At 30.9% G+C, this 13,625-nt stretch overlaps 2 protein-coding genes across 2 annotated transcripts; one reads left to right on the top strand and one right to left on the bottom strand.

Moving 5' to 3' along the window:
* The first annotated feature begins 2,625 nt into the window (after positions 1-2,625).
* Positions 2,626-9,705, top strand: LOC125504687. The gene is made up of 3 exons (XM_048667051.1): positions 2,626-3,069; positions 5,663-5,860; positions 7,741-9,705. The coding sequence occupies exons 1-2, from the start codon at positions 2,665-2,667 to the stop codon at positions 5,852-5,854; spliced, it is 597 nt and encodes a 198-aa protein (XP_048523008.1). The 5' UTR covers positions 2,626-2,664; the 3' UTR covers positions 5,855-5,860; positions 7,741-9,705.
* Positions 9,706-10,136: 431 nt separating this feature from the next.
* LOC125504686 (protein N-terminal glutamine amidohydrolase-like) lies at positions 10,137-12,906 on the bottom strand (the record flags this gene model as incomplete). The annotated part of the gene is given in 2 exon segments (XM_048667050.1): positions 10,137-11,850; positions 12,776-12,906. Coding segments are annotated over 2 exon segments (241 nt in total), but the record flags the coding sequence as incomplete, so codon positions are not given.
* Positions 12,907-13,625: the final 719 nt, after the last annotated feature.

The following is a 13,625-nucleotide window of genomic DNA, read 5'->3' as shown; positions in this document are numbered from 1 at the left end:
CTTAGAGACAATAAAATCGCTTTTGAGTTTCAATGTAAAGAACGAGAAATTCTTTGGAATTCAAAAATTAAAAAGCAAAATATTTAGTTTCAAAGATTATTGACCAAAGCCATGAGTTACAGGTTGATAAACCGTTAGTGTAACTACCATTGTCCCCTTCTAGGACAGTTGAAGAGTAAATGGCACATAATCCTTGCAAGTATTTGGAGCATTAGACGAGCAAACGATTTAATAAGTGTCATCATCCGGGGCAAATATATCATGGTACCCTTAGGAACATCATAAATTCCAGTCAGACGCAGGCAGGAGCACACACTTCCCTGTCCCTTATCCCTCAGGACGCTCTAGGGTAAACAATTGAACAGCAAATGTCAACGCCAGACCCTACGCACTATTTTCCGCTTGGCCAAGCGCATAAGCGGCCTATACTGATTTTTGTTCAGGGAATCTGATTAACTTAAGGATTATTTAAATGTGTGGGAAATGCGGGTTTTGTTCGAAATGCGAAAACCTTTTATTTAGCCAACCGTTGGCTCTTTTTAACCTATTTTAGAACATTCAATTAAATTACTGAGTCGCGCTAACTGAACGCCGGCAAAAACAAGAAGACGGGAATGAGGTCTATTGAATAAAAAAGTTAATATTTTTATTTACAAATATCCTGCAAAATAGGCACAGATTTTAGATAGTGATGAAAATGGGATTTTCATGCAACTTAATGCATCTCCAAATGTACTGTAAATTTTAAGTCCTGTCAACTGTAAACTTAACACAACAACATAATAGGCTTTTTTAACCAGGACAACAAGAATTGAATTTTTACATTTGTTTTTATTTGTTAAATACTAACGCGTCAAGAGTAAAGTAACTTTTAAATAATTTGTTCTAAAAGACTGTTTTACTGAAAGAAAAGTACAAAATAATAGTGAGGTTTGTTTGTACAAGAACAGTTGAAAGAAGATTGGTAGAAGCAACGCTAATTAGCAGACGGCCGACTGGCAAACCGTTAATTTCGGGAAGAAATATAGCAGCAATATTGGCATTTGCACGACACAATTTAAACGACTCGAAAAAAGTCCTATTTAGTGATGAAACGAGGTACAAATGATTTGGTTTTGAGGGAATGAGACGTCTAAGGAGACCAATCAATACGGAGGAGGATATCAATCATCAATCCAATGATGCAACAATTAAATAAGGGAAAGGCAGTATTTTTATGGGGTTGTTTCTCATGTATTGGAGTAGACTCCTTACACTTTATTAATGACAGGATGGTCCGATTTGTTTGTAAGGATATAATGCAACATACTGTGCTTCCTCAAGTCGTCCAACAGGACAATGATCCAAAACACTTTACACATTTTTCAACAGGCGTTTGCGGCAATTACGGCCGAGTTTTGGAGTGGCCCGCACAATCCGCAGATCTAAACCCTATTCATCCACTTAATGTTTTTCAAAAGTCGATTGCTTCAATGCCGCGTTGTTATCAACAAGTAATTAATAACAWTTGCTACGCCATTAATTACTAAAGGTTTTAATCGTCATTGGTCTAAAATGTGTTGTTGAAATAAAAMTCGATAGACTGAAATTTGTTGCTTTRCTTTTGTCACCCYTATTCTCATCGTTTTACAKGMTAARTATTATTTGTTTTCAACAAATTTTGAACTTGATTTAGAGCACCTCAAAATATTTTCAAAACAATWATTTTTGCGTAAATATTARMTTTTATTACARTAGGTCAAAAATCRAMATCCTTAAATTTTGTTTSAACAAACGTTAGTGAAAACAAACTTTGTTGTTTTACYTTTGTCCGATAGTGTATARATAAAATAYTKWTTGTTAAAATCACAACTTTTTATCAAACTTTAGTATCCATCAGCGATTCCTATCAACCAGATTAAGTTCACAAARAGTTGYTCTTKKTCAARTGACCATCAACTWWCMACWCTAAAACTTATTCTTTGATATCCATCTACTTGTTRCCYATTTTAATGTTTTCAATGTCGATCATCTTACACTAAATAAAATATTCTYTTAATAACGSAWTACTATTCGGATTGCTATCTATTATRACAACTCATACACATACACTTATAATAYTATATTATTCAATAAATCATGTATTTTCTCATATTGCTGGAAGGCTGTTTTGTTGTTGATCATAGTTGAATGTTTGTAGAACCTYTTACATTTTATTTCCCTGATACTCGCTTAGCTAGTGGAATATTTTCGGAACGGGTTTCTATATCAGACCAGTAAGTAGTCRATTCATGTGCCATATTTTTGGATAATGGGGCAACAGCTCGGAATAATATAGAATCTTTCCGATACATCAAGTAAAAAAACTGCAGGAACTTGTAGATAGTCCTTCATAACATTTATTTGACTTGCCATCGTCTGGCACCGTCTTAAAGATATTTGAGTAACAAGGAGATGTTTGTAGCTTCTTATCCCTGACCAGCATTTGCTTATTAAAGATTTACGCCTGCTTTCCCACAGGCTGTAGGCATCTGGCAAGTGTCCAGACGCATTAATCATAAAATGCTAATAAAATAGATACATCTCCAACACACAATGCACGTTAGGCGTTAAAAGTTTCCCAGTCGACGCCTCTGTGGAGGCTCATAAAATTTTTCAACTTGCAGGACGTCGATAATCCCCGGGATGTTGCTCCTGCTGTTCGCTTTCGGCGCCCACGCCCGGAACCTCCGGACCAATTACGACGACTCCGCCCTACAGCCAATCCTGTCGCAGTCCCACAGGACTCGCATTTGTTATGAGCTGTGCATGTCCGGACTAGGCGGGACTCCTTGCGGGGACACTTGCTTCGACCTCATGCCCACGAACTTGCCCCTCGTAGGACAAAACCAGAATAGTCAGAACGAGAGCGACAATAACGGGACGTCCATCAGGGTGTACAACGCTACGGCTCGGGATGACTCCTGTACCGTATTGTGCAAGAACCGATTAGGTTATCCGTTGTGTGCCTGCACTTACGATGACTCGAAGCTGTACGCTACCAATTTTATGGAAATTTGTTCCGCGTTTTGTGTGAGTTATGGCTACCAGGTGAGTAATTCGTTTGTGTTTATTTTGGCTTTTTATTGCCCACTTTTCCCGTTCRTTTCCTTAAATCTTAATTTGGCAATCGAATTTCGAGACACTTTTTATAATACCAAAAAATGAACTAACGCTCTTATTTACAGTTGTATCCAAAKAGTATAAATTGGAAATTATTTTGATTTTTCAGCCAGTACAAACAATTTGTAACAAAGCTTTTCAATTAAATCAKAAATTCTCCTCTCAGATCCAYCCTCCCCCTTAGTTTGACTTTTCATACWTTTTTATTAATCTGCTGCTTTTATTTCACTTCTGGGGCTCTTTTATCTCTCCCTGACATATTTTGCGTAAACCGTAATAYCASAATWTAATTTTTCTCATTCCRCGAWAACAATCKTATTTATTRCTAAAATTAWTWMAACTTTCATAAATGCYAGTSGAGARAAYAWAATATTTATGCTCAYTGTTATTAYACCATTTAATAGTAAAAAARTTAGTAATWSAAAATCGTACGCAGAATACCTTTAAAACATTYTGGTCTTAAACGTTTTGTACGCATACGTGTGCGCAKAMGTGCTCATTTTTTCTTTGTTTTTACGCCATATTTAAAAAATACATATTATCCCGTATTTTATGAACTAAAATATTTAARACGCTATCATATATAGTGTGKAACAAAATTAAGGAATTWTAATTAATTTATATTTAWAGGATTCYATTGATAAAGCATCACRTAGTTCAATTTTCTAAAAAACGAGACACTTTGAATACAATGAACAATGACAATTTGTTACAAAATGAACAAAATTTCATACAAATCAATGAGACAGATTGCGCGAAGTTTTGATTATTCCATACTTTGCACCACACTTCATGCGCTTTTCACGAGAAAAATATACACTATAAATTTAGTGTGATCTCCAAAGCAAACATGTACCAGAAATTTTTCCTTGGAAAGAATTTTATAACTTGTGATTTCAAACCTTTATATATTTCTATTGAGCATGAACTATGCTGGCTAATAATTGCCGATTCGTGCTGTTTTTCTTTCAGTTTTTGGCTCATCAATCGAATGTTTCTTTATACTTCTAGTCTCACGAAATATAATCTGTTATTTGCTACTTATAATGCAGGAAACCGACAAATTAGTAATGATTAGAATATGAAATAACTGAACTCAAACCTCATAGCAACTCTGTTTTGCTATTTTAGACCTTTTCTGCAGAAAAATAATTAAATGCCAAAGAAAAGTATATATACAAGTATTGTAATTTCTTTTAAATGAGAAATTGTCGGCCATTAAAGCGTTTTAACTAAGCATGCGCCTCAATTAAAAAAATAATGTCTGTCTTTAATTAGGTATGCTAAATGTATAAAGACTTTAACTGTCTAAAGTAGGCCTTTTATTTAATTAAAAGTTGAAGGATCGTATTTTAGCATAAATTGAAGAAATAAAAACAGAAAAACAATGGAACATTGAATTTGCGGTAATATTTCAACTGATTGAAAACTTAATTGAAAACTTGATTGAAAACTTAAATCTCATAATAAAACACTTTTTTAAAAACAGTAAATAGCAGATATTACAAGAAATATCTCTCTACTCACCAGATTCAAGCAATGACCTGAAAGCCTAACTCCTTTGATACATACTTATTGTCATTTTCTCATTAAAAACTTGCTCAAATAGTTAAGATTTAATAAAATTATAATCATGGTCACTTACTTTTGTCGCTAAAACAGAGAGAATTCTGATCGAAAACAGGTATGGACAGCCATGGATTATTGCCACTTGTTTGGGAGATTCAAAAATATAAAAATAAATAAAATATATTTATTCCAAAAACTGCTTATTAAGTACATAATAACATTAAAAATAATGAAAACATAAAATGCTTTTATAGATATTTATTGGCAGGCTCAGAAAGAGTGCAATCTATCATTAGCGCTCAAATTAAATCAAAATCACAGTCTTGCTTAAATGTAAAATCGAGATGAACGGAAAAAGAAACAATGCGCAGTTTCGAAGTGAATAAACGAATAGAGGTATAGAGGTAATTTTGAATTTCAAACACCTAGAAAGCAAATAACTACATTTTCAACGTATTTTTGTTTAAATACTGCAGGAAAAGGTTTCCACATAAATCATAAATATTATTAAACCCAAAAAAAAACTAGGTTTCCTTAAATAATATCAGACGATATTAGGTATATGTAATGGTAAATAAGCTCACGTTTTTACAAGGGAAGAACATGTCTAGTAGTTTTGCAGCAGGACTAAAGCCTCGAAAGATTATTCACTTAAATAGTATTAGAAACAGTTTTCTTTGATCTTGAACAATTGATCTTAAAAATTCATTCAAATATAATTTTTTATCAATAAAATAAAAATGTCTTCGATTTTTACTGTACAATTATGAGAAACTTGTTAATAATATCTTGCTGTTGGGCAACAAACATAAGCTGCATAAAAACGAAAAGTCATGCCATTACAATAAGAAACACACCTCTACACTTTCTTTCAGGTATTACAAACTCGATACTACTTTATCTCGTGCCCCACTGAATTTATTTCTTCAATCGCGTTATTGTCTTATTTTAGCTTTATGGCTGCCAAAACTGCAGCTTGTACCGCGAATATATCATCAACAAGTCATCTGATCCCAACAACCCGTTCGACACTGCAAGTATGGATTTGGATGGATCAGTTTCGATAGGTTGGGAAGCTTGGTGTCGAGAAGAATGCTCAGATGGAAACGGCGGAGCCGCTTGCAACTGCGATTTACTACCATAATTAAAGGTATATATTGTAATTTAAATTACTTATTATTATTTGAAATTTACAAGAAGCTCTTTAGTTGCCTGAATGAGTTGAGATAGATTGTTCGCTTCTGTACCTCAAACCAGTTGCTCCATTTAAAATTACTTTAATGAATTGTTCTTTAACTTATTAAGATTAGATTGGCGTTCTACCAAATAACACAGTTAAATACAACGAATCAAAAAGTAACATAGAAAGTACCAAAGTATCGCAGCTTTACAGGTGACATTTGCTTTTTTTTTTTTAGTTTTTAAAGTATGTAATGCATTTGATTCACTACGTGATGAGATAATAATCACTACGTGATGATAATAATTTATATAGGAAAATTAAGTAAATATTTAGGATAAAACATCTTATGTATTTTTTTACTACTAACCTGAGAAGTCACCATTATTTATTCCATTTCCTTAGTGAGAACTTTTATTTCTCTCCCTAAGTCAATAATAATAATAAAAAGGTCCTTAGGTGAATTGAATACGAGATATTTTATGTGTAAGATTTTCGTTATTTTTGTTTTGCCTACCGGTTCAAGTTCAGGCGAGATTCCATCCATTTCCACTTCTAAATCACTGTCGCTTTAAGATTCACTAATTTTTCCCTTTTTTTCCCTAAACTTTCCCAGAACTTTTACCTATTTTCTGTAAACCGATAAATAATATACTATTTGTGTTTTTCTATAACTTTATTTTGCTCTTTTGTACATCAGGAATAAACAATCTCCAATAAATGTTTGCCAACACTTTTTGTATATTTTGATCCATACTAATTATTATATAATTATTTTGCACACTTTCTAACACCCTGTTGAATATCTGTTTAAATTCCAATAATTCCAATAAATTATGACATAAATAACACGAAATGTGAAAAAACCATGTACTTATTGTTTTTAATTAACTTTTATTTAACTTAACTGCAAATAAATTTGGTAGTGCGTATCTTCTAGCTGCTTGATCGTTTCGTAGTGGCATTTAATACACAAGTATAGTAAAAAAATGATATAAAGGAAAAAACATTATTTATTTTATGGAAATCCAAAATGCGATTGAAAAGTCGACAAATAAAATAAAAAACAAAACATTTCTTTTCACAGCGGTTCTATTCAAATTATTTTTTGGAAGCCTTAATGTAATTGTAGTAGTAGTTTCGTTTTAAGAATCGTGTTCAAAATGCCCTGAAAATTACAATAATTAGATCGTAGATCACACATTATCCGGGAAGATTTTCAACTCACAAACTAATCACTTTAAATCAAATAACGTAAACTACCTAACGACATAAATAGTTAATAAGGATTCAAGAAGAAACTTTGTCTGAAAATTAAGTAAATTATGATTAATAGGTAAATTTTTAAATTAGGTAAATTTGATTCCAGTCAGTTTAAAGGCAAACAATTCTCAAAAAAAGAGATCTGTTTTCCTATTCATAAAAATCGCACTACAAATTACATGTAGCTAATAAAAGATAGTTTTTTGCTTAATTTAACATTAAACACTCCATAAGTAAGTAGACTAAACTCAAATAAGCATTTCATAAAAGTGCAACAATTTTTTGTTTTCCTCAAAAAGTCAAAATGAAAATAAAAATTAACAAAAAAACTTAACATAACTGAAAAACAGATGATAATAATGAGCAATTTTAAGACATAGCTGCCCTCAAACACCCAGATCGGGAGATAATAGTACTTATGATTATTGAGTTTGATTATCATAACATCGAATTTATGCCACTCTTTATATTAAGGACAATGTAGTTTTCGACTCGTATGTGAAATACATTAAAATATGCCAAAAAGAAAAAAAAATCTACTCAAACAATATAAACAAGCAATTAGTTCATGTAATCTTTTTTTTCAGACTACTTTTACTACTTAAAGAAGAATTTTTGAGCAAGCACACCCCTAAGCCTGACAACAGTCCCTTTACATGTAAGCGAAACACAACTGGAATATTTGAAGCCTGCTTCTACTAGCCATAGGTCAATTCGATTTCAATTATAGTCTATTACTAGTGATTTTTCCGGTTTCAATTAGTAGTCAATTTTAAAAATCTTTATGTAACTACATTGTCAAAAAACGACAACATGTGTCAACTATGTTATTTAGCATTATCTAAGATATAAGAACACTTGATCAAAAATCTAGTTAGAAATACAACAATAATTTGGATTTGCTAGAAAACCATATACCTAAGACATGCCTGTAAAAATTATAAATAAAAATTACACATTTTAAAGCATGATTAGAGTTAGATAAATGTAAATACAATGACAAAGTCACAACGTCTTCCAATTCTGTATATATTGACTAACTAAGCTGGTATTCCTAAAAATTTAATAATAGATTTAAAAAAATATTTTTATTACAGATATTTTCCAGTTTATTATCATTGTCTCAGAAGTTAATACATCTAGTTATACCGACTTCTTTCCCAGTTACCAAAATTGTTCTTTTGAATATGTGTTAAGGAACCAATAAAAACATATTGTTCAATGCGGTTGTAAATCAACTTAAAAAAGCTTTTATATGTATTAAATGCAATCTAAAACTCGTAGCCATAGAATAATCATATCACGATTATATCATGTAAATAGTTATGATGTCAAAATTATCCAAATGATTCTTCTTCCTACTTATAGTCAATATTTTTGTTTGTTTATGACTAATATTGTTTTAGCTTGTTATGTTAAATGTAAGGCATTTTACTTTGTCTTGCACACTAATAAAAAATAATATTTCATATTCTATCTTCCACTTTATGTTGCTTCAATCATTTAATGATAAATGATTAATATCATTAGATATAAGGTGATTATTCAGATCTAAACATAATTTTCAATTTTTGCGTTCAAAGCTACAGCGCTCAGAAATATAAAAAATATTTATCAATTGTAGACGAATTGATACCAAGCATATTTTGATCACATTTTCTACTGTAAACATGTTTTTTATAATGCAAACAAATTTGCTTAAAGCTTTGCCATTTACTGGGTTTACATTTTTACGGTTAATTTTATGAGAATATCTCTATTGTAACCAAATAACGTAAACAATATCAAAGAAATTTCCACGTTTTAAAAATATTTTTGTATTTAATATGAAAAAATATTAACACACAAAGCTACTTTGATGTCATCATGCTTCTATATACTATTCCAAAAAAAACTGTTCAATGGATCAGTTGAGTAAGTAAAGGTACTTCAATCCGCTGCTCGCAAATACCCTGTATATTATATTTAATATGCTTCACAGTAGAAATGTATATTAAGACGAACTGCGTTGTCAGGAAACATGTACTTTATATTGGACATATCTTTGAAGATAACATAGGTTTTAAAATTCCTCTCGATCTAGACAATCTAAATTGATAAGGGATGCAGCTACAGTTTCTCAAAACAAAATAGTTAACACGAAAGAACTGTAGGTTTTATAATCGGGACAACCTAAGTTATCATTAGGCATAATCATAGCGATAAGTAATTTGTTACAATGTTACCTTGAGTTTGTATTTACTACATTATGAATTAAATCAAACTGTTGTGTAACGACAATAAATAATGTTAGAAAATATTGTAAAACTATAATAGTCATATAACGTATATATTTAATATCAGTTATAAAAAAGAAATATTCGTCATAAAGGCTTAAGGGATACTGTGCAATATTGTTTTGTGGCTTTTACCAAAAAAGTTGCTCTAAACGACATTCAAAAATGGTTATTTTTATACGTGTATATGCTTGCTGATGTTTTCCTTTGTAACCGAACTACGTTGTTGGATGCTTTTTAGATTATTGTCAATAAATGCAGTATTTTAGTATAAAACTGTTAGTTATGATTGCATTACAAATGTCTGCTGAGAATTCAAAAAAAGTCAGGTAAGTACTTTATTCTGATGTATTTTACTAAATTTTTAAAATTTTACCGAACTGTCCCATTGAACAGAAATTGGAAAGTATCAAAAACAAATAAACAGACTCAAATATTAATAAACTTAGTGTTTTTAAACCTGACACAAATGTGCATGAAGACAATACACGTACAACAACCAAAATTTCATGTCTGAACATATATGCAGGTTAAACTGCCAATAATTTAAAGCAAGTTAAACAAATAGATAATTTTAAAGGAATAAGACGAGTCTAGTAGTAGAAAATTGTCGACAAATCCGATTAAAATTTCGACGAAAAACAAAGTCTCATTGCATTATTGGTGGGAAAGTTTTACAGAACTACACATACATAAACAATATAGACTGTCATTTAAATCGAGCTTTATTTTCCATATCATATACAGTATATACCATATAAAATACTACAAGTTAGGCCTTATAGGTAAATATTTAAAAGATCAACAAGAAAATACATAGAAACGCATTATACACATCTAATAAACAATTAAAGTATTCAGCGAACTCGAATTCAGTATTAACGAACACACTATAAGTATAAATGGAAGGCAAGATGCAGTCTTTGGTGACGAAAAAAGAATATTTATATTCGAACGAATACAAATGTGTGTGTGTACATATTTGTTACGGTTACACGTTTTAATAAAAAGCTAAAAACTTTATTCAAAACTTAAGTACGCCTATTAACTACCGTTTAAAGGCCATAAAGTAAAAACAATTAATTGTCTGCAACAATTCATGTTTTCATTATCTGATTTGTCTACTCGCCAAATAAAGTAAACCAAACTATTTTATATACTACTAATACTCTAAAACAGTAATAATAACATTACTAAAAATTCTAATATCACATGATGTAAAATGTAAAACTAGCAAATCCATTTAAAAAATATTCGATTATAATGCAACATTTTCCACAAGAAGACTTTAAAATCTACTTAAGTACATTGTTTCTTATTATTTAGAATATATTTCAAGAATGTCTGAAAAATTCAGAAAATGTCCAATACATGTTCTTTTTCAAAATATCCAGACCATAATCCAGACTAAGATATGTAATTCAAATATATTGAACACTTAGAGCGCACTGCTTGAAAAATCAAAGGTTATTCCACAAAAAATTAACTGGAAAAAACGTTTATTCAGATCTCCAAAGGCAGGTTAAATGTACATAATCCACTAAACACCCTGTGTTTTCGGTTGCTTAAAATAGTTTCACGTGTTTTAGAAATCAATTTATTTCAAATTGGATTTAATAATTGAATTTGTTAAATTTTGATAATTTTTGAATAGGCAAAACAAAAAATATATGCTTCGCAAATTAGTTTTGATATGAGACTAGAATACATTACACTCCACATTTAGAAACAATTACTCCTCCACTTTAATTCTAGCAACATTTATTGTTTTCTAAAATTAGATACAGGCAATACACTATTTCTATGATAATGCAATGTCGCAAACCGGGCCAACTTATATAAGAAATCTTTTAATAGACAAAATGCATACTAAAGATCGTTTCAAAACATTTCGACTTCACACGAGAGAAGTGAGTTCCAACTTTACTTAAAAATAAAACAACTCTCTCACCTTTTTAAATTAATTGACATTTTTGAATTGCGATTTATGCGAGGCAACAAAAATTAATTTGAAAAATAATTGCAACTGCATTACCATCTAAACATCAACGAAAATAGTGTAACTGCCTTACTTTGGTTATACGTGGTATGTATCATATATTTCATAGTAAATATTTATAAATTTAACATTGAAAATGCTTGCTTTTGAGCGATAGAGAAAGAGAGAAACGTGCTATAGAAAAGTTCAAATGAAGAGGCAATTAGAGAAATTTGAATATCCAATATATGTACGTGAAAAACTGTCTCCAGACCATCTGGGCACCAGCTTCCCAAAAATTGACCAGTAAACTCCAACTTATTTCTAATTCTATTAAGTCGCCGGTTTATAGAACCGCTGAACAAACTGAGTGAGATTTAGTACTTCGCCTGGTCCTTTGTTGTGATCCATCTGAATGTAATCTTCGAGATTATGGTCAGCACCTATATTAAGTCGCTTTTACTAACAATAGATTTGAAGATAAATACATATTGTATTGTCTTCAATGCAATTTTGCTGAGAAAAACATAGTTCACAAAATTTTTAAAGCATTTATGCATTGCATAAACACATTTACGAATTGTCTAACAACTATTTTGGTTCATTAAATCATTTATCTAGAAAGGATTAAATACTTATATCAGGTTGAATTTAAAAAATGCATGGAATGCCATGGAAAACACATATATTCAACGTTATTAACAGATCTAACGGATAATGATTAAACATTTAAAAAACGGCTGCCCAAAAGAATTTGAACTTCTTTGAGTTTCCTTAACAGAAAAAATCAGTTACAAAACAGCATGAAAACAAATTATATCATTGAGGGTAGGGACTAACATGCTTAGTCCGTATTTTACGGAATATAATAGCTTTACGATTGTCTAATTATTATCGGACAAGTGTGGCTGTGTCTGTGTTCAACCCAGACATTATTTCATATGTGTTTCATATTTCGGTCGTATATTCCCCAGTTTCCGGACGAGGTCTATATTTTCGCGCTTCTCGATATGTTTAGAAACTGATTCTAACTCTACTTAAAGTTGGGTAAAAATGGGAAATTCAATTATACGATCCAAGACGCATGAAAACATTTATTCTGAATAATTTGGCCTCCGTGATTGAAAAAACGCCAGAATAATAGTTTCGTCTAAATGCAGGTTGAAAACGTCAAATTAAAATATTTTTAACAAATCCGTTATTTGTTATTGATGTGAAAAGCTTCACTGGAAAACTGCATGTGATAATGAGGTATGTACAAAATTACTTACCTCGTAAAATATTAGTTTATTTCAACGTGTTAAAAAAATGTTATGATTAATCAATAACATAATTAATTACGTGATGTTTCAAAAACACTCAACTTACTTGAATTAGTGATTGCTGGATAGTTTGGAGGCGGCTTAATCCAAGTTCCATCTGGTCGCTTCATATGTCTTCTATCGGAGGAGAAATCGTTCACAAACTCGGCAGCAGGAATAACTCTGAAATATCTGAAAGGAAACATTTTTTGATACGAGATTCCACATATTAGATACCAAGTTGAAGATGCAAAAATCCAATTAATTGCATTATAGGTACATATTGTATTCCTATTGCGTATACTATTGCGTATGTATTAACCGTAAAACGTAGGACATATTTGCATGCAGTGTGGCAATATTCCGAATTTTTGTATGGATGACTTAACAACATAATTCCAAATCAAAATCAATTCCTGGGCTTCAGTCATTTATTGTCTATTTATCAATTAAAATACGTTTCGGTGTTTTCCACAATCACAGTTCGTCAACAGCTTCATCATATCACACACTAAAATACATCACAATTGCAACACTTTAAAACATTCTAAGATTAATTAGGCCTAACAGGTGATTAGTCAGATTTTACTTTCAGGTATTTTTCTTTGCATTCTAAGAACATTATTTTTGGTTTGCAAAATTCTTCAATATACCGGGTGTTATTTAATATTCTATGTTTATTTCATTTAATTAATGTATGATATACTGAGCTAAGCTTGTCGGTATCCGATCTGAAATTCATAGCATTGTTATGTTTTTTAATCTGTATCATTTCATGGACTCTTCTCTTATTATAATTACTCTCGTTAATCAGTATTTTTTTGTTATCAAAATCAAAATTATGCAACTTCTGTTGTGCATGCTGTGCTAATGCTGTACCATTTTCGTTATTTTTTCTTAGGCTATACTTATGTTCG

Source organism: Dendroctonus ponderosae, unplaced genomic scaffold (genome assembly GCF_020466585.1).
Source record: "Dendroctonus ponderosae isolate FM_Combo_2020 unplaced genomic scaffold, Dpon_F_20191213v2 Dpon_F_20191213_515, whole genome shotgun sequence".
NCBI classification, from domain to species: Eukaryota; Metazoa; Arthropoda; class Insecta; order Coleoptera; family Curculionidae; genus Dendroctonus; species Dendroctonus ponderosae.
Note: the sequence above shows the minus strand (reverse complement) of the source record. Positions and strands in the feature narration are given on the sequence as shown.